This window comes from Sycon ciliatum, chromosome 5 (genome assembly GCF_964019385.1).
Source record: "Sycon ciliatum chromosome 5, ocSycCili1.1, whole genome shotgun sequence".
Taxonomy (NCBI): Eukaryota; Metazoa; Porifera; class Calcarea; order Leucosolenida; family Sycettidae; genus Sycon; species Sycon ciliatum.
The window spans coordinates 21,125,653-21,148,087 of NC_088647.1; the positions used below are offsets into that span (position 1 = coordinate 21,125,653).

At 47.3% G+C, this 22,435-nt stretch overlaps 1 protein-coding gene across 1 annotated transcript in view; it reads right to left on the bottom strand.

The window, feature by feature from the left end:
• LOC135818004 (myosin heavy chain, non-muscle-like) overlaps positions 1 to 22,435 on the bottom strand; it is a 37,569-nt gene that overhangs the window by 10,227 nt on the left and 4,907 nt on the right. The window contains exons 4-17 of the mRNA XM_065331321.1: positions 20,099 to 20,338; positions 19,351 to 19,499; positions 18,818 to 18,857; positions 18,481 to 18,596; positions 15,798 to 15,945; positions 14,457 to 14,502; positions 10,248 to 10,338; positions 8,660 to 8,759; positions 7,729 to 7,780; positions 7,292 to 7,432; positions 5,399 to 5,573; positions 4,885 to 5,001; positions 1,241 to 1,333; positions 502 to 610 (exon numbers count right to left, since the gene is read on the bottom strand). Of these exons, the coding sequence (XP_065187393.1) occupies positions 502 to 610; positions 1,241 to 1,333; positions 4,885 to 5,001; positions 5,399 to 5,573; positions 7,292 to 7,432; positions 7,729 to 7,780; positions 8,660 to 8,759; positions 10,248 to 10,338; positions 14,457 to 14,502; positions 15,798 to 15,945; positions 18,481 to 18,596; positions 18,818 to 18,857; positions 19,351 to 19,499; positions 20,099 to 20,338 (1,617 nt within the window). The remainder of the gene's footprint in view (positions 1 to 501; positions 611 to 1,240; positions 1,334 to 4,884; positions 5,002 to 5,398; positions 5,574 to 7,291; positions 7,433 to 7,728; positions 7,781 to 8,659; positions 8,760 to 10,247; positions 10,339 to 14,456; positions 14,503 to 15,797; positions 15,946 to 18,480; positions 18,597 to 18,817; positions 18,858 to 19,350; positions 19,500 to 20,098; positions 20,339 to 22,435) is intronic.

Consider the following 22,435-nt stretch of genomic DNA (forward strand, 5'->3'; position numbering starts at 1 on the left):
TGGAGCACGGTGGAGGACAGGAGAGAAAAAGACTTTTCGGTAAGAATATATCAGATTTGTCACGGTTCCACATGGAGCTAGAGTGGTCTCGGGGCCGCTATCTGTACCTTATTCTGGATACTATTGTCCACTTTAATACAAGGTAGCATCAGTGGTGTTCTGAAAGACAGATGGAGAACGTGTATTGAGCCATCAGTACTGGGCCGTGCTGAAGAACGGGTGCCGAAGAACAAACACGCCAGCATTTCAATAAGCACAGCATACCGATATAGTAGTACACTTGGTGTCCAAATGATATACTGGTACATAGACTGATTTTTCATTGCTATCAGGTTCGGCCTCATTTTCTCTGTGCTGCGCTGATGAGGCCACAAAGGATGAAACAGTTCTGTCCGCAGATTGAGTAAACTGCAATGCATAGAGAGTGGGAACGGCATAGTCATCAACGTCCAGTCCCAACATCACCGGCAGCTAGCATATGCGTCGGCCATTACGGCTTACTGGAGTGTTTTCCGGATAGGCGCTTTCCGCTCTTCTTCTGCGAGATGGTTAGCTGGTGGCGGAGGAAATCCCTGTCAGCTTTCATCTCGTCATACTGATCTTGCAGTGCCTGTGCAAACAGAAAGCTATTGAAGTTACCAATACGAATTGTGAGGTTGACTCCAGCTGATCTAATTGCACATAAGAAGTAAAGTTTGCACATCTCAGCGGCGTTTCCACCAGCTAAAATATTGTGTGAAGTGTGTGTTCCTCCCTCTAAGTGGGGGATCACACTTTTTCCTGCTGAATTGAATTCTCACTCGATTGATTCATGAAGTCCATCGTACTGTACCTTCCTCGAAGCACAAATAATCAATTTCGTTAGCCTACTCAAGCTAAACTGATACGGGGTGAATTCCCCGAAACACTGTGTATTGAGCAGGGAGCGATGCTTTCTTGCAGGTTTGCCGCGATGAAGGTTCAATGGACTTCTCATGTGCTCTGGATGGCGGTTTTGAGTGGATTCGGCAGGAAAAGTGCAAGCTCCCAGGTAGAGAGCAACACACAATTCCACCAAGTATCACCAAAGTCACTACTGCAACCTCTTCTTTACAAATATTCGATTTAGAAACACAATCAGCTTCACTGCATTTTTGATAGATAATTCAGTTTACAATATCCATGTAGCCCGGCCTAGTTGAGACAGCAAGCTAGATACATGGGGTTGGATTTTTCCACACAAATCATCGGGCATACCGACCTTCTGTGCCGCTCTCTCCGTCTCCATGCGCTTGGCAATCTCCATTTCCAGTTGTTCCTGGAAGGCCTTGTCGTCACTTTCCCGTTGCAACAGCTGAGGGCATAGCCACACAGCAGACAATACGATACCAAAGTGTAAGTGCACCACCAGTGCTTTGAATCATTGAAGTTGCAAACCTTATACACAAAACACAGGGTGAGAGGTCTTGTTGGAGCTCTAAGATGTTGGTGCTCTTATCTCTTGAAAAGAAATAGCTGTTCGTAGAAAACATTTTTTAGAACGCGGAGGCTCCACTGCAGCCAATTCATATTATGATAGTCATCACCACTACACAAAGGTCGTTGACGCTGCAAATTTTATTCAAAAGAAATCTCCAAATTTCGCCCTTGGGGCTTCATCAGGGAGTAAAATAATAATGAAATGAAACTGGCTCTGTAGCAAACTATAATAGCGGAGCATTGAGACATTGGCACTACAGAAGTGAGGAGAGGAGAGCATGAGGCGTCATACATTAGCACTAAAATAAATGAATGACGAGGACAACAAGAGGTGCACACTTGTTACATGGTGATAATCACACAAAGTGAGAGAGAAGCGTGAAAGAAGTGTGAGAAGCGTGAGAGAAGTGCTAAGGGGGCACAAGGGAACGCAAGCCAGAGCGCAACGTAAGAGTGAAACGTGTACAGTCAACTTCGCTAATAACGACTGCGGATATAACGTCAATTCGCGAATAACGACAGAATTTCCAGAGCAAAGTCCCATCCAACTGTAATACATAATATAATGAAACTTCGGGTATAACCACACTTTGTGAATAACGACACTTTTCTGATGCCCCGCCGCCGAGTGTCGTTATAAGCGACGTTGACTGTAACGTGTAACGTGGAAGTGAAACAACCGCACATGCACCAACAAACACACACACTCTCACACACACAAACAAGTGACTCTGCAACACGGAAGAAACTTTCGAAAATCGCAATTTGAATCTTAAAAAGGCGTTGAAGAACAACCCCGAAGTAGTTGTGAAGCCTTCTGATAAAGGAAAGGGGTTTGTTGTTATGTTCGCAGAAAACTATCGGGCAAAGGTTAGAATAACATGCTTAATTGCCCGGCTGATTACGAACCTCAAAGAGTCAAGATTGATGCGTTGGACAGTGAGTGTCGTGAGACACTAAAGGGCTGTATAAAGGACAAACTTCCTGAGAAACTAGAGAAAGCTATGTACCAATACTACTCGCGCATGCCACAATTCTATGGGCTTCCTAAAGATCATAAACCAGGAATGCCACTGTGTCCGGTAGTGTCAACATGCGACAGCCCAACGAGCAACATGCCCCTCCTGGTAGAGCGCATATTAAATCAGTTGCTGCGTTTTGTGCCTGCACATTTGAGAGATACCAAACAATGCATCGACGATCTCCGCACACATCATAATATACCGGAAAATTGTATTGTTGCGTCGATGGATGTGGTCGCACTATATAGCAATATTCCAATCCAAGAAAGTATCGACGTTGCGATGGAGGCTCTCGAAAGTCATAGAGACGAAATTGACATGTTCTGGCTTGAGCCATCCGATGTTCGGAATATGCTGGAATACGCTCCTACGTCTAATTACTACGAGTTTGAGGAGAAGCAATATCGACAAGTCAGGGGCATTGCCATGGGCAATCACCTTGCTCCGCCGCTTGCTATATTATTCATGTCTCACTTGGAGGAGAGGGCATTAGCGGAGTACCATCTTAAACCTCTCATGTACAGGCGATACATCGACGATGTTATCCTCCTCTGATTCTTTGGATTAGAGGAGTTTCTGCGTTTCGTCGACTTCTTTAACAGCATGCATCCCAAGTATAAAGTTCACTTTGGAGAGTTCCCGGAATGGCGAGGAGCCCGTTGTTAATTTCCTCGACTTAACCATCACTGCCCAGGGAGGCCGGTTGGATTGGGAGCTCTATATGAAGCCCACACAAATCGGTGTGCACTTGTCATTCCAGTCGTTGCTCCCCATGCCGGTCAAGCGATCTGTCGCAACGAGTCAAATGCGCAGAGCAATTTCAAACCGGCCTCCACATCCGCGGGCGAGTCTCGCGGAGTTGGCAAGATCGCCAGACTCCTCCGCAGCAACGACTACCCCGAGAATGAAATCCGGCGTGCGAAAACTGTGGCAATCAAATAAGTCAACAAAGTCCACAAGCCGACCCAGGGGCGGGCAGGCGGGGAGGCTCCTTTGCCAGCGGTGCTTAAGCTACCATTCATCAATGATCGCCTTGCGAAGGAAGTTAAGCGCAGAGTCCGTCGATTTAGTCCTGGTGTGCGAGTTGTGTTTACCTCCAGGGGATCGTTAAGTGATACTTCTGGTTACTGCGTCGTCTGAGCGTCCATGCTGCTTACGTGAGAAGCAGAGGAGGGACAGAGGACGTGGGCGGCCGAGAGAATGCAGAGCGTGCGATGCGGGTATGCCTGATAGTCTTTGTGTGGTGAAAGGTGTGGTGTACTCTATGTTTTGCACTGTCTGTGGAAAGGAGTATGTGGGTGAAACGGAGCGTCCTGTACATGTCAGATTTGGCGAGCACTACCGGGAGGCATGAGCCAGAGTGGCAAAATCCCCGTGGGGATTCCACTACAGCCTTACAGGATGCAACACGGCGATGTGGTGGAGGCGACGGCGGCGACGGGGTTCGAGTCTTTCAACAACGCCCAGATCGTGGGTCGTGAGACATCACTCCCAAGCCGAAAGATAATGGAGGCGATTGAAATCAGGGACAGAAGGCCCGAAATCAATGAGGACGAAGGATGGTCCATAACGGAAGAGGACACTTCTGTGTGTGTGTGTGTGTGTGTGTGTGTGTTTGTTTGTGTGTGTGTGTGTGAGAGTGTGTGTGCGTGTGTGTGTGTGTGTGTGTGTGTGTGTGTGTGTGTGTGTGTGTGTGTGCGTTTGTGTGTTTGAGTTGGTGCATGTGCGGTTGTTTCACTTCCATGTTACACGTTACACGTTTCACTCTTATGTTGCGCTCTGGTTTGCGTTCCCTTGTGCCCCCTTAGCACTTCTCTCTCACTTTGTGTGATTATCACCATGTAACCAGTGTGCACCTCTTGTTGTCCTCGTCATTCATTTATTATAGTGCTAATGTATGACGCCTCATGCTTTCCTCTCCTCACTTCTGTAGTGCCAATGTCTCAATGTCTGAATGCTCCGCTATTATAGCTTGCTACAGAGCCAGTTTCATTTCATTATTATTTTACTCCCTGATGGAGCCCCAAGGGCGAAAATTTGGAGATTTCTTTTGAATAAAACTTTCAGCGTCAACGACCTTTGTGTAGTGGTGATGACTGATCATAAAAATATGTTCGTAGAAAACACTGAAAACAGAATTATACTTTGCACTGGTGTAGCAAATATTCATTAGTTGAGGGAATGGAAACGGGAAAAGTCGGAGGAAAAAAAGGACTGTCACCCGACCAGGAGTCGAGCCAGGAACCTTCGCTTGAGGCCAGCAATGCTCTACTGATAAGACCCGCTATCAATACCCACCGTCTCCACCGTCTCCACTGCCATTCATTGCATTGCTCTAATTGGTCGACGCCACACGCCTTTCCTTCCCCGGGCCCAATGGATGTTTCCTTCTCGCCAGCCTTACCTGTAACGCTTCAACCCGCTGAGCATCGAGGTCTTCTTTCAGCTTTGCACACTGACTCTTCCACAGGTGCACATTGCTGTTGGCCTCGGCAACGTCAGCCTCGTACTCATCCAATTGCTACAGCAAGACACAGAGCAACATGGCGAATACCAATCAGAGGAAACGCATTGAACAAGAACTAACCATGGTATTCGTCATACATGCACCTCCAGGAAGTCTGAGACGAGAGCACGATACAAGAATTATGCATTGTAAAATCCATATACTGAATAAAGTACACATGCTGTACTACCTTCTCAACCCCCTCTCCTCCACCCTCCCCTGTCCTCCACCCTCCCCTGTCCTCTACCCTCCCCTGTCCTCCACCCTCCCCTGTCCTCTACCCTCCCCTGTCCTCTACCCTCCCCTGTCCTCTACCCTCCCCTGTCCTCCACCCTCCCCTGTCCTCCACCCCCCCCCCCCCCGGGCCCCGGAAAATCCGTATACTGTAAATGCCCGAGCGGCAGTACTGCACCTCTTGCTTTTCTTTCAGCTCCGCTCTGAGCATCTTCTCCTCGCTCTGCATGTCTTCCAGCGCCTGCTCCAGGCGCTGACGCTGCAGGCTCTCCTCCTTGGACAGCCTGTCTTGCATCGTGCGCAGCTCCCTGTCGTGAGCAGCGATCTTCTCAGAGAACTTCCCCTCAGCCTCCCTACATCACACACAGTGAACAGCGAGGAGCACACACACAGTGAACAGCGAGGAGCACACACAGTGAACAGCGAGGAGCACACACAGTGAACAGCGAGGAGCACACACAGTGAACAGCGAGGAGCACACACAGTGAACAGCGAGGAGCACACACAGTGAACAGCGAGGAGCACACACAGTGAACAGCGAGGAGCACACACAGTGAACAGCGAGGAGCACACACAATTTAGATCTACACTACTGCTGAATGAAATCCAGTCGCGTCACTCAAGTTTGCACCTCGCACCATTCCGCAGCCCAGTGTTCGCAGGTCTAGGGCTGCACAACGCCCAGTGCATACTTAAGCAATGCTGTGACTGGATTTCATTGAGCAGTGCTGTGCATTGAGAGACTACTTCCTCAACCCATCGCCACCGTGCGCTCTTAGCCGAACCAATTGTACGAATCATAACACACCAGCACAGCAAGGACACAGACACTTCCGTACATTGGTTCAGCTAGGAGCGCATGGTGGTGACGGGTTGAGGAAGTAGAAAATTGGAGTGTGGCCGAAAGCTCTGTTGAAATATTTTATTATACCGAGAGGCACTCAACAATTAAATACATGTGTCCAGTTGGAATCAGCCGTCTGACTTCAAGTTTCACCAAGCAAAATCAAACAACTCGCTTGCTACAGTATGAAATTTAAGGCACAACCAATTCCAATCGGACCTGTCTCTCGTGTACGAAAATGCTCCGCGCTCAGCAAATTTACAAAAAAACCGTCCCAACGCTGTCAGAACTTTCTTCTTAAGGAAGAGGACAGACTTGCATATCGTATGGCAGCGCCTTTAAAGCCATGGCCTTATAATTGAAACACCGCTGCTTTCCTACCTATTTTAGATGCAAAATGACTCACCCACTATGCCATGCCATAAAAGTCAAAGTCCACATAGAAATTTTAATCTAAATCTACTTATTCGCCCTTCGTGCTGGGCTGTAAGTTTGTTAGCATAGTACTTATTACTTCATTTTTGCAAAACATACTTCTAATGTCATTAAACACATGGCTTTATAACTGAGACTGGATTTATAATCGAATATACCACCATGGCTTTAAAGGTGCGGACATACGGTATATTTGATCCAAATCAGGACTACATTGGATTGGAAAGGCCTTTGCGTGATACTTTTACATGTATTGACCGCTGCACAAGCCTTACTGCATTAGACAGACTTCCCCAAACACAAGCCATAATCTACCTCTGAGACACTCAAAATACCGCACTGCTTTGCAACCGTCGACATTTGAATGACCGGGCTCCAAAGGGATAATAACCATGTTGGCTTGCCACGAAACATCACAAACAGATAGGCTGCTGGCACGAATCCATGAATGGCCAATACTACCAAATCGTCTAAATTAATTAAGAGCTATCGGAAATCCACCTATCCAATAACCGATCCTAAAAAAACTAAAAGCACGCTTTCCGACTCGCACGGAAATCCCTGACTATGCGCACTGTACACGTACGTGTTGTGGTAAGACTGTATAAAAATTATATTTATGCAACTTTACCACAAACGGAAAACTGCTCATTGTACTGAGAGTCCGGGTGTCTGGAGAAAATGTGTCCAATTTTGGGAGAAACCGATATTTGGCAACAACGCATGATGGACGTGCCAAGAAGGGTTGTTTCTATCTCCATTTGCGCCAGCTAGATACGGTGCAAGACCTACTTTAAGCGCAGCTCGTGTCGCTTGGACTGCAGCTCCACCAGGTCATCGCCCTCTGTGACAAGTCGATTGTGCTCCTCCTGAATGCGTGCAAGGTCATTACGTGCCTTCTGCGTCTCGAGCTCGCCTTGATGGTGCTGCAGCCTAACACAACAAATCACAGCGGCAGCATCCCGCAATGAAAGAGCTTGACAACATACCATTATATCATTTTATCATTCTTCATTTCCTTTTCCCATTCTCCACGATACACTTCGATAAGCATCGCTTGCATCTGGGGAAGCGGTTAAATATAATAGAAACAAAATACAAATGTGTGATCCTGAGACGCCACTGGTAGTTGAACGGATAGTTACAGCTACTGGCAGCAAAGCTGGCTGTGAGCAAGGCATATTCAGTGTAGGCAATACACAATGAACTGGTTTGCACTATCCAGTTACCTGAGCGCGTGAATCTCTTCGTGAATGAAGTGCAATGCCAGGTAACGATTGCCTGTGCGTTGTGGGAACAGGGCAGCACAAACAAAAAGCACAGACACACTCACACACACTGTCGATGTACAGGAGACTGGTGACTTTACTCAGGGTGGCTTAGACATGTTTCGTGCTGGCCTTTCATGTGTGATATGCTGTACTGTTTAGTTGAGAAGCCGGTCGTCACATGAAGGAAGCCTGTTTGGATTTTCAAGATTGTTTTATGGGTCACGGAAGTCTGATGTTTGGGTGCAAACATACCTAGAAAACCTGGCTCAACTGCAAGCATGATTTCGATGGACGGTCATCCATTACATTGTCTTCCAGTGGAATACGCCTGGTATTTCTAGGTGACGTTCGGTGAATGCTTGCTCTGATATACAGGGGACGAGTAGTGTGAATTGCACAGGGTTCAAGTTCGACTAGCACAGCTCCTGCTGTCATGGACCACGCAAACCAAACTACAAACAGTTCTTGCTACCACGTCACTATCGGCAAGGCCAGGGTGGACCATGGCATGTTGCAGAATTTCGTCTACTACTTCAAAGCTAAACCATCAAATCGATACTCTAAAACATTCTGGAAAAGAGGACAGCCAATTTGTTCTCCCTTTCTGCGCATCCTCTTTCTTATTCGATGATTCAGTTATCGCCTATTATATTCCACCAGCAAGTGAGTCGGTCCAGATGCATGTGCATTCTGCTACGCAGGTGCATAGCCCACATGGGGCACGGGGGGCACGTGGACCCCCTAAAAATGTCGGCCTAGGTTCAGCATGCACATGATGACCATGAATGACATGCATTAGTCATCCTACACATATGTGGCCGGTCCCCCCTTCTGGGGGGGGGGGGGGGGGGACCGGCTACGTCCCTGGTTCTGATTGACACTGGCATACCTGTGGCATTGGCTGTGAGCTCGTCATTCTCCAGAGCACTCTCTAAACGCGACGTCAGATGGTTGACATCCACTGTTCCGTTGGTGTTCATCTCCAGTGACTGGTACACAAACGCGCATGCACACAAACACACATGCACACACGCACAGACGTGTACACACACTTTTTCTTTCCTTTCAAAACCCTGCCATACTGTTTCGCTATCCGATTATATGTTAGGACGGCTCATCAGGTGTGCAGGAATGGACTCAGATGGAGAGCCTAGGATAAATTTATAGAAAAGAAAGGAGCAAAGAACTACAAGTTACGCTATAATGTCCACTAACATCACCAGTTACTTGACAATCAGCTCATGCAATAACATTGCACGACACTGACCAACGGTGCTGACGTTCTGCAACTTCCTGCCAATCAGCTCTAGCACGTCTTGGATGCGCACTCCAACAGCCTTCCAACTCGGAAGGTTCCAAGTCATAGGAATAACATAGGAGGGGAAGGTGCACACAACCCAGACAAGTTGACAAGTTGGAAGGCTGTTGGAGTGCGCATCCAAGACTTGCTAGAGCTGATTGGCAGTTAGTTGTAGAACGTCAGTACCGTTGGTCAGTGTCGTGCAATATTATCGCATAAGCTGATTCGCAAGTAACTGGTGGTGTTAGTGGACATTATAGCGTAACTTGTAGTTCCTTGCTCCTTTTCTTTTCTATAGATTTTAATTTTTTCGAACAATTGAAATGAAATGAACTTGGGAAGTGAGGGAATGAATATGGGAAAAAGTCCTATAAACTGACTATGACCACCAGGACTCGAGAAAGGTACATTTGCTAAGCGTAGCTTGTTGACCGATCAGGAGGTCTACTATAGCATTCATAGACCGAATTAGGTCTACTATCTATTTATCATCTTCTCTAAAAAGGAGTATTATAAATGCAGTCAATGTGCAATATTTGACCGCTTGTAGGTACCAGGGGAATCAGTAGGGACAAGTACTAGGTAATAATGATGATCAGTAATGTTCCAACCACTGAGCCGCTATGGTGTAATTGTAATGTCTTTCTTTTAAGGCCAGCAGTATGTAGTCTACATGGATTTTAAATGTCGCGCGAATCTAGCTCTGTCACCGCATGCAGGAGAGGGTTGTTTCGTCATCTGGTCAGAACACTGCGTGTAAGCAGATGCGGCGTTCCCTGTGCAATAAATGGCGACAAGGAAAAGCATGTATATGCACCACACGCAGTACACGTTTATATGTTCTTTTGAAACCAGCCTCTACCAACAATGGAAAGACAAAAGAGGTGTCACACGATGATGGTGTTGATGTGCCCTGTGATGTGCCCTGTGATGTGCCCTGTGATGTGCCCTGTGATGTGCCCTGTGATGTGCCCTGTGATGTGCCCTGTGATGTGCCCTGTGATGTGCCCTGTGATGTGCCCTGTGATGTGCCCTGTGATGTGCCCTGTGATGTGCCCTGTGATGTGCCCTGTGGGAACCTTTGTCCCAGTGTTACCCGAAATGCAAGAGATGATTGAGATCATCAGCGTGCACAGTTGCAATTTCCTCCAAACCCAGATTTCCTCCAAACCCTTACAGATAGAAACTTTATAGCATTCGACTCTTCGTCTTCCATATCCAGATTCTGCTCCTGCCAGACTTTGTAGATGGTGTCAATCTTTACCATCCTGTAGTCGAACATATATACATGTATACATGTATACATGCACACACGCGCATACACACGTATACACACACACACACACACACACACACGTATACACACACACACACACACACACACGTATACACACACACACACTCACACACACACACTCATGTGCGCGTGCGCGCACACACACACTCACGCGCGCGCGCGGACACACACACACAGTCAAAGTGTTCTACGTTGGCAACGTGGACCCCGAATGTGATGCCAAATCAATTGCAGAGCATTGTCAGGCACAGGATGTACACATTGTGCAGAGTGTTGCGTACACCTCGGAGCGCTTCCGAACAGGGTTTGCCAGGGTCACAGTGTTGGCGTCGGACGCCACCACCGTACAGGACAAAGCATTTTGGCCGGACTCGCTCGGTTTTGCAGTTCGTGAATGGCGCTTTGGTGCTGACGGCACAGCTCCAGCACTCACATAATGCCACACACCACCTACCGGTATTCACAGCCCCTGAACCCGCATGCTCCTGTGTTCACCCCTTCGTCCCCAAATCCTCCAACCCCAGCATTCTACTCTACAATTCACCATCCAACCGACTAAATGTTGGCCACATAAATATTTGCAGCCTACGACATAAAACCCATGTTATAACTAAGCTAATAGATGAGCACTGCCTAGATCTGCTGGCGGTTACGGAAACGTGGCTCGACTCAAGCATCTCGGACACTGAGGTTTCTGTACCAGGCACAATTCTCTTACGTCGAGACAGGCCGTGCGTTGATGGATGCACTTGCCCATCCTCCTGCACTCCATGTCGTAAAGGAGGCGGGATCTGCATCTTCGTAAAGGAAGATATTAAAGCTAAGCACATCTTGGACCACTCACACTCCAGTCTAGAGTTGATGTGGCTTAGAGCCGGCACAGGCAAAGATAGTACCTTGTTTGGTTGCATATACCGTCCCCCATCCGAGCCGGTAGAGTTTTGGAATCGGCTCGCTACATCCACCGAGCAGCTGGACGGTGAGAATATTGTGTTGCTTGGTGACATAAAAGTGGACTTTCTGCGTCAGACGTCCAGTGCGTTCCACCATCTCAAAGACACGTTGCTGCTTCCGTGCAGACTGGCCAATAAAGCAACTGAAGCAACAAGAATAACAGGCTCTACCCGTACATCCATTGACTGTATTCTCACGAACATTGATCGAGTTCCGTTAGCCTCTGTCGTGGACTGTGAGTTTTCAGACCATCGCCTCGTCATTACTTCCGTCCCAGTGCCCATGATGGATGTGCGGAGCAATACTACTACCCATCAAACACGCAGAGACTACCGGAACTTCAACGCTCAGCGTTTCTGCGATATGCTGCTGTCCTCCGATCTTCATATCTTTACATCCCGTACCCCAGACCTGATGTTGGACGAGTGGACAGGGAAAGTCAATGCTGTGCTTGATATCATCGCACCGTACGTAACCAGGAAACACAGGAAGTCCCGTCGGAAAAATTGCCCGTTCATGACCTCGCCCCTCCTCGCGTCGTGAGCTAATGCTTGCTCGAGACCAACGCCGCTCGGTCTGAACTGCCACACGTACTAGCCTTCCTGTTGTATCATGTGCATGTTCTCGTATACACGTGTTTCTTAATGATCGTTGCCCATTCCATGTGGACCAGTTTGGCTTTCGGAAGCACCGTTCTACCGGACAGCTTCTCACCAAGGTTACGAACGACTGGCTTGTCTCGCGCGACGCTGGACTGCATACGGCGGTTGTCTGTTTTGATTTGAAAAAAGCGTTCGATATGGTGAAGCATCAGCAGCTTCTTCTTGCTCTCGCAGCTGTCGGTATTTCGGGAGCGGCCCTGGCCTGGTTCTGATCATACCTTTGTGCCAGACAACAGCGGGTGGTTACCCACATTGGAACATCTCCGTTGGTGGCAATCACTAGTGGCGTGCCACAGGGCACCATTCTGGGGCCAGTTCTATTTAACATCTATGTACGGAAGCTCCCATTGACAGCAGAGGCCTTTTCTTGCAAGCTCCCGATGTTCGCTAACGACATGACGTTGTATGCCAGCAGACGTTCACAAGCTGAGGCCGTCGCTACCGTTACTGATTCGTTATCTGCAATTTCTGTGGATGTAGACTCTCGTCCGTTTATCGTCGTTCTGTACGCGCTGCTTGTGGCTCGAAACTACAAGATGACGTCATGCCGCTGTTAGCTAGATTGTCGATTGATCCGTTTGAACATTACCTTATTCGTAGCATTGCTAAATTTATCCATGTTAATCATGTCGTTTCCATCTCCCAAATCTGACGGACCTTTTCCCTCACGTTTCAACCGGCCCTAGGACAACAAAAAGCTCTTTTAATGCTGCTATTGCAATATCTAAATTCGGGACGACTGACGGTGTCAATTCCTTTTCAAATCGTGCTGCACTGTTCTTTAATTCTTTGCCTGTGGAGTGGCGCACCCAGCACCGCACTACATTTGCTAAGCACCTTCAGACCATGCTAAAAGACGCAGCGTCTTTTCAGAAGTATTTTGATCTTCTTTTCAGCAAACGCCCTCATTGATCTGCACCGCCTGTATTGTATAACTGTGTTTACTGCGTTCCTAGTTTAAATTCGTTTTTAAAAACATTTCTTTAATTCTTGCCTTATCCCATTATGACCATGCTTAAAGACGCAGCGTCTTTTCCGAAGTATTTTGATCTTCTTTTCAGCAAACGGCTTCATTGATCTGCATCGCTTGTATTGTATACCTGTGTTTACTGCTTACTGCTTACTGCTGCTTTATTGTTCCAAGTATCAGTTGAGTTTAGTTTAAACATCTCTTATTATTATTTTTCTTACCCCACACCCCTCTACTCTGTTATCGGCCCTCTTAAGAGTTGTGTTCATCACTGTTGAGGCTTCCGATGGAAAATAAAAGAATACTACTACTCGTACTACTACTACTACTACTACTACACACACACACACACACACACACACACACACACACACACACACACACACACGCACACACACACACACACACACACACACACACACACACACACACACACACACACACACACACACATACACACACACATACACACACGCACATACACGTACACACAGATGACTCAGTGCAAAGTTTAACTTCGCACCCCTATGATGTAAGGGTAGATATTGGACGGGGGTTAAAAAATACATACTTCTGGCCAACACTAAAATGGCAGGTCTTGATCACATGCAACAGACTTTTGGTGCCCAAGTAATAAATTAAAAAAAATTGATTTAAAATATTGTTGGACGCATCACGCAGCTTCATAAGTAGAGTTTGGCTTGTGAGCAACACTGGCTCACACTCAATCACTGCTTTTCACAAATTCATTTCAGCAAAATATTCAATCAACTTGATTAAGATTGGAAGAATCATTGCTCTCCACTAAGCCCTCCGAGCATATGCACTTTCACACATTGACCCTACGTATATGCATTAAAAACCACACTCATACAACGATGATATGCACATCTACATACACGCTGTGAAAGGAGAATTCTCGGTGATGTAACGTTACTACAGTCAGACCCCGCATAACCGCACACATCCATTTTCCACAAAAATATCCGGACAGGCGAGGGAACCGCATAATCGAACAGACATACTGTATGTATGCATAGCATATGCTGTAAATCGGTAACCAACAATTTTCTTCCAGATGCCAAAGGGATCCGGATAAAAGAGGACCGGATAAGCGAGGTCTGACTGTGTCGTGTGTTCCTCACAATCAATGAATTAACGGCGAGAATTTGTCAATGTATCATAATTTGGGGTCTGTGCTTTTAATAGTGCATTTAATGCACGCACAGGAGTAGGGTTTCATTCTCAGTATGAATTGCCCGTTCCAAGAAAACACGAACCAGCAAAACAGTAAACGATATGTACATGCACAGTCATGTGCCGCTTTCGAGACAGAATTCGTTAGAATTTCACCTTGCTAGCCCACAAAAATCCGGAGATCATCATAGTAACTTAAGTTGACGTTGAAATATCTGGTCTTACAGTACTACTAGAACGTGATGCATACTGCACTGTTGTGAGGTCAGAACAAGGAAGCATCAGCATCACACCTCATCAACTTACCCAGCTTCATCAGCCTCTAGAAGCTGTGTGAGCACCGGGAACAGTTCTGAGCAGATCACAGTCACACAGAAATTCCTTGTCAGAGACTTCAAAGCTACCTCTTTCTCTACTGCCGTGCAAGCGAAGTCCAAGCTTTCTTGAATGTTCCAATGCTGAAGATCATGTACAGGTCAATGACTAATGCTACCAAGAGTAGATAAACAAGAGTGTGCAACTCGCGGATGGGTAGGCCCACGGCGGATTTTTTTGTTGACGTAATCTTTTCGACGACGCACGCGCTGCGAGTCTTTCGGAAAGTTTTCCCTCGTGCTCTTGGCCGGGCTTTACACTACAAGGTCGGTGCCCAGCACGTGCTCTCACGCTGCTCTGCGGCAAAATGCGCGTTTCTCTGAAAAAAGGTGACGTCAACAAAAAAATTCCGCCGTGGCCGGTGGTATCTGCAGATTGTGCAGGAGAGATCCGGAGTTGCACACTCCTGTTTATCTACTCTTGATGATACCTGTAGATCATGTACAGGTCAATGACTAATGCTCCCTGTAGATCATCAATGACTTGCTATGAATCACATTATTGTATGAATAGTTGTGGTGCCCGACAATGTGTGGAGGTGTTGCTCATCAAAAATAGTTTTGACTAGTTTGAGGGAGAGACACGAACGGGAAAAGTCTGAAGAAAAAAATTGACTGTCCCAAACAGGACTCGAACCAGGGACACTCGCTTGTAGCCAGCGATCAAACATAGTTACAGACACTAAGGGACACACTGGGTTTGGGTTCTTTGCTGCAACCAGGCAATCATCCGTCTTGGCTTCCGTGTGTTTTTGTTTTGTTTGTTTGTATTCTTTATTTGGAATGGGAAGTCCAAAACAAGCCCTAACCTAATACAGTGGTCCCTCTATAATCCGGCACCATTTGTGCCACGAAAATCTGCTGGATTAGGGAGGGTGCTGGATTAACAAATCTGATCTACTGCTGCAATGTGCATGAAGAGGACATTTGGCTACTGAAAATTGTGCCGGTTTATCGAGGGTGCTGGATTATAAAGTGCCGGATTAGAGAGGGACGACTGTATGGACAATGGTCCCACTAGTGAGGGAATGTGTTCAGATAACATACCGTGGGGATTCCAGCACAGAAACAGGCAATTCACAAGGCAAACTAGCACAGCTTCAAATCCTGTATTACTCCACTTGGGTACACGTTGGGACACTGGGACACAGGCAAACACCCGCCTCGGCTCCATGTGTCCAGACCAAAATCTGTGATGATCCCTGCACAGCAGCAGGCAATTCACCAGGGAATCTACCAAAGCTTCAAGTCCTTTCTTACTCCACTTGCCTACCTCTCTTGTAGCTGAATGGCACAACAGGTGTACTGACGCGATTAGTAGAGTTGCTACGCTGCATGGGTGTGCCAGGCCGCTGCTGCACACTGCGTCGATTGGTGGACGTTTTGCCGTTGAACGGCGTGAAGGCCAGGTCACCGCCAGCCTGTGTATATTGTCAACACACAGTAATGTAGATTGCGAGAGGTGAAACATCAGAAACACTGTGCTGTGCAGCAATGCAACTTGGTCGACTACCCGCTATCACCTAGGTTGAGGTCACGCACTCATACCTCGGATTTTGGAATTGTGTATTTATTGTAATCTACCTTTCACACGGTAATGATACAACCAAGTCCTTTTCTGCCGTCACTCAGAGTTTCGTGTTAAGAAACACTCATCCGACAGCATGATACATACATTTACTGGACATAGAGCACTATACGCAGCCCGAGGACCTTTTCGACAACTGTCTTCTAGTGCTCTTCAATATTCCCTGCCACTTTATATGTCGGTACGGTCCAAAGAGTGCAACGCGTGGCGATGAATGAAACTAGTTGTGTTTGTCATCGCTATTTTATGACTATTGTCTCTATAGTCTGTTTCAAAAAGAAATGCAATCAGGTTTGGGTCTTAAAAAGTATGAAGATAAGGGAAATTTTGACAACAAAGTACATAGAATGGCTTGTTAGGACACGGCAAATTGTTCTGCGAAGGTTTCGGAACAATTGGAACCGCCGTTAAGGAGTTACAATTTCGGCCAGGTTTCCGGCCTTTTCCAATGGTTTCGACTTTACCCAGGAAGCCAGTATCGATTTTTTATCAAAACCCACGATTTATCCTTTCCTTTTTGGCCTTGTGGTTATGAATGCTGTCTGCTGACCATGAAGTTGTGAGTTCAAATCCCAACCTATCCTCAAGTCAAACTTTTTTTCATTGTTTTGGTGCTCAAGCTGGTACAAGACAAAGAAGATGGCTGCACCAAACGACTTGTTGTTGGAGATCGCGCTTCCTGCCGAACTGACTGACACTTGACTGACTCACGCCATGTGAACACCCCCACAACACTGAAATGGTGTGAGTGAATACGTAAATCATCGTGCTGTAGCTTTTTGAGATTTATTTTAGTATTTCAAGATCGCCAATTTATTTGAATTTAGCAGTCAACGCCGTCTTCTATCAGCGTTCACAAGCGCGTCTGCTTTTCTCAAAATGTCGTCGAAGTCACACGGATAGCTATGCCGGGACTTCATGGCCTTGGGAATGAGTCCGTGTCGATGTCGTTTTCGTCACACGGTGAGTAAATTGCATCGCAGCTCAAAGAAACTATTTTGGTCAAAAAACGAATTGGGACCCATGCCGCTCAGCAACATTTACAACACTTTCGTTTCAACATGTCTCGAGCTCTCTGACTCCATTATCGATACGAGGAAGAACTCGTTTGTTGTAAACCAGACGTACATGACTGTATCAACGTGAGTGAGTTCAGTGTCAGTGTTTCCTGCTTTCGCGCGGAATATTTCTTCGAGTTCACAGTGAGTTTTTCCAGGCAGCGCTCGAGCGCTCATACGGTAAGACGCCAAACTCCGCGGGCGATCGCCAGGATTGCAAATCTTTTTTGAAACGGACTGTAAGTCGATTATTCAAATGCAGCCTGTTTTCGCCTTTTCAAGCATACTGCTTGCTATGGAAAGAGTCAGCACCTATCTATCTACATCTATCTACGCAGGACCGCCGGAACCGGTCCAGTTGGTCTGGTTGTCACCGGACCAACTCTGGCTCAGGTCACCCCCTGGGATTCGTCTAAAATCAGGGAGAAAAAATTCTGGGTTCATGGCATGTATTATCAAGAGTAGATAAACAAGAGTGTGCAACTCCCGGATCCGCGCGGATGGGTTGGCCCACGGCGGAATTTTTTGTTGACGTAATCTTTTCGACCACCCACGCGCTGCTAGTCTTTTGGAAAGTTTTGCCTCGTGCACTTGGCCGGGCTTACATAACAATGTTGGTGCCCAGCACGTGCTCTCACACTGCTCTGCGGCAAGATGCGCGTTTTTCTGAAAAAAAAGGTGATGTCAACAAAACATTCCGCCGTGGGCGGAGGTATCTGGAGATTGTGCAGGAGAGATCCGGAGTTGCACACTCTTGTTTATCTACTCTTGGTATTATCGATCATGCATACATATGTACATGCACCCATACATAGGCCATAGTAGGCCATACATTGTACATTGGTATCCACGCAAAAGTATTCCCTGTAGTTGCCTCTGAAAACTTGTGAAAGGGCTAAATTCAGCTATTTCAGACCAGATTTTTCCAAAAATGCCCGGGGCATATCCCCCGGATCCCCCTCAAACCGGACCAACTTAGCCGGCCTTCCGACGGGCCTGCTATGTATCTATCTATGTATCTATGTATCTAACCACTTCCCCCTGTATCTATGTATCTAAGTTATCTATATATCTACCCACCCACCCACCCACCCATCCAGCAACAGATTACGTTTCCTTGGTGAGGACTGCTTCCATTGTGTACTAGCTCCAGTGCACCCTAGCACTGTTGAGCCCTCTTTGCGGCGGACGGGACCTCTCCCCCCCCCCCCCCCCCGTATCTATCTATGCATCTATCTATCTATCTATCTATCTATCTATCTCTCATGCTCACACAAAGCACTAGACGTATATAGGGGCACACAACGTACGGCAGGACTGCGACGCTGAGACCAGGATCTCCCAGCCGAGTGATCCTTGTCGTGCAGTGGACTAGCGTTGAAGCTGGTTGACACACCCTCGACAAAGCCCTCCAGACTGATAAGACCTGGGGTGCAGATTAAAAGAAAAAAGTTACATAATCCATTGGCTCTAGCTGTTTCAGGACATTCAAACAGTTGTTTGTTCAGGATGTGGTGGATGCGTCAACAATAACGAACATACACACGATTTGATCGTTTCACAGCCATGTGCACCAGATATAAAAAGGGAATGCTGCTGATATCGACGTGCGCATGTCAAAATGTAAGTGAAAGACTGTCGACATACCTTCGCCAGTTTTATCCAGCTGTTCAAAGAGCTCATCCACCTGCAGAATACGAAATATACGCATGACGGCAGGTGAACTATATTGAGTTTGTTTCCACCATAGACAAGGTTACGAGTAGGGGAACATACCGGCAACCCAACATACTTGTAGCGTATAGTGATTGTCACAGCACCATGACTCTACATACTGTCCCTCTCTTCTGTACTATGTATGCGCATGCTCAGGCAAATACACCAGTCCCTATCTTGTCCCCCCAATGGACTCCTGCATGGCTTGCGGGCCAAATGCAACATGTCAGCAGTCAGGCCCGCCAGAACCGGTCCGGTTGGTCAAGGTATCACCGGACCAACTATGTGGATACCGATGCATGTTTACCCGCCCTTACTTTACACAAAGTATGAAAGACTAAAGTACAACCGGACCAATTGAAAGCTGTTTCCGGCGGTCTTGGTGCCAGTGGTGAGATTCGAGCCCACGCTACCCTTACAGGCCCAGCTGCAGTGGGCTTCTGTCACACGGGTTACAATCTAACCTGTTCCTCAGCTATTTCCATGTTCAGCTGCCTGCAGACCAGGCTGAAGTCTTTCTTGTCTATGGCACGGCCGGGGCTGATGTTGCATTCCTCCAGCACACTGCGCACTTGCTCCTCCAGAAAAGCGCTGGCATCTTCTTGCGACAGTTCTGTTGTCGGGAAAGAAAGCAGCAAGACCAAAAAAATCACCGTGAAATTTCCACCCTCACCAAGAGGCCCTAAGAAAAGAAGTCACCATAGATTGAATAATTTTACAATGGAAAGCCTTGCCTAGCAATGTCCACTGTGTGAGTACTAAAATAATTGATATTGACTCGTGAGGTTGCAGTATAACACACTACAGTCCATTCATCAGAAACAGTCCGGCTGGCTTTTGAAAGTCGGATTTGGGCCGAATTGAGGATCAAAAACCCACTTTAAATCTCAAAAATCTGGGTTTTGGATCTGCTTCTCAATACATTTTTCAATGGCATACCTGTCCTAATTTTGTAAAACCTGGCTGCATTTCTATTTCCCTGTTCTTGGACTTTTCTGGCCTCAAATGTGGCAAGGAGTAATTGCACGGGTCACACAATGCAGGATGTACTGTTGTTTTCACGATATCTACAACTATGTGAGAGAGAGACCCAAAAATTAGGGTGCCAGTTTTCAATGAATGGACTGTGGTATAACAGGAAAAGAACAGGATAGCCATAGAGAACACTCTAACTACAATCATGTACAAGTGGTTGGCTTCCCTTTGCCTTACCTGTAACTGGAGACAGTGGTCCCGCGGTTTCAAAGAGCTCCTGCCCGTCCGTTTGCCGAGTCAGCGGAGACATGGTGCGGAACATCTTGCGCCCGGTGGTGGGCGTGCTGGCCATCAGCGGGCTGCGCGACTCCGGTCCGCTTGGCGAGTAGGACTGGTGGTGTTCGTTCAGTGCCTCGGCGATGCTGTGCAGGCCGATACGCTTGGCCATGACCGTGTGCCGGAGATTCTCGTGCGTACCTGCGGTAAGCATGCAGAAACGCACGGGCATCAGAAGGCATTTCAGGCTGGTAGGTCCAGGCATTATCTAAGGTGGCATTTTGTGACCATCCCTGGAAATTCGGAGCCGAAGATGATTAAACTACGGGTACCAGGGATGTGAAGCGGTGCAGCCAATGCCACAGTGACCGTAGTGCGGCGGACAGCCCCTGCACCAACAAGACTCACATGGCCGGGAACGGAATTTTAACTCCCCAAACGGCAATAACACAAATGCAAAACCCGGTGGACGGTTATTGCATGTTGCCAACGCCAGGAAATTACTTTTTTTTGCGAATACAGTCCAATCCTTGTGGATAGAAACAGACAAAACAACCAAGCACAAAAATTGTAGGCCTTACATATGGTGCTCCTTTAAGAGAGCATGTCTGAGAATACCAAAGTATGTGTGCAAGTGGATCTCTCCGATTTCGCTCAAAATTTGCAGGTAGGTTGCCTTTGGGGTGTGGATCGATTGGGCAAAGCCCTTGAAAAAGTTTCTGAAGGGAACCTTGAAATTTGCATACCCCTCAAAAATGGCCGAAATATCACATTATTTATGGGTCTAGAAACGAGTCACGCCACAGCGTATACGAACAAGCTATGAACAAAACTCCATCAAGCCAACATTGCCTCACCTTAGAAGAGTTCCTGGAGCAGTACCGCTTAGCCACGCCAGCATCCCAGAAGACGAGGTCCATCACCCCCTGACGCCACAAATGATCGTCTTGAAAATAGCCAATTTACAAGCACTGGCAAAACAGCCAGCTACGTCCTCAATTGGCCAGAACTATTCACCGGCAGATAGTAGAACACCTCTTCTAGCGCTGAGGACATGTCCCCCATCTTCCTTTTGGGATTTTCTTGAAATAAACTTTTTTGAATTTTTCCACTCGACCATGCTGAAATACGGCCAAAGTCATACCTGCGCAGGAAAGCTCGCCCCTCCGCGACGTCTCCTCAGCAATTTCTACTCCAACACTACTCCCAAGGCCGCAGAACAAAGTGTAGTGTTGACTCTGACAAGGAAAAGCAGCGGTGATCACTTGTCACTCCAAACGACAAGCTTCTCCTTGCGCCACCAATAATTTTTTGTGCGACTGTTGATGCAAAAGTGACTGAAGGCCTGAGGGCAGTTTTTGAATTTGATTGCAAGATGCACGGTGAAATCACGTGCCTTGTGACGCAGGAATGCCAAGTCGCGTGGCCCACGGCTCTCGAGATTTCAGAGTCACCTTTGTCAAGTGCGCTTGTTACTCGCCTTGAACGCCCGTTGGTCTGGAAGTGATCACACTTGTGTTGTTACTGCGCTCAAGAACACGCGTGTTGTAGGCCTACGAACCGGGACTTTCCCTGACCATGTAGGTCGAAGACCAGTGAAATGATGATGAAATCACATTCTTTATGACGTAAGAAATCTCTCATGCAGTTCACGCGACAAATGCGTGCAGCCAGTGCTGCTCACGTGCCAGTCAACACAAAGGGACCGAGCTAGCCGCTTTTGTCGAGCATCGACATGAAAACAAGGGACTTTTACTGTTGGACTATGTTCGGGATTGCAGGAGGTAAGTGTGAAAGACGAATAACTCTCCATGCTGTACGGGGCATATTTCAACGGCTTGCTGCAATTGCAACACTCCGAGGACAGTTAGTGGGGGTTCTCAGCATTTCAAGCAGGAAATGAAGCTCATCTTACCTCTGCCATCATGGTCTGTTCCGAGTAGCGTTCCAGGCACATTCGCGATCGATGGCCGCGTATCGTGATGCAGGAAGCGTCATCCTACGTCACAGAGCACGCGATCTCACCGTGCATCTTGCAATAAAATTCAAAAACTGCGCTCAGGCCTTCAGTCACTTTTGCATCAACAGTCGCACAAAAAATTATTGGTGGCGCAAGGAGAAGCTTGTCGTTTGGAGTGACAAGTGATCACCGCTGCTTTTCCTTGTCCGAGTCAACACTACACTTTGTTCTGCGGCCTTGGGAGTAGTGTTGGAGTAGAAATTGCTGAGGAGACGTCGCGGAGTAGCGAGCTTTCCTGCGCAGGTATGACTTTGGCCGTATTTCAGCATGGTCGAGTG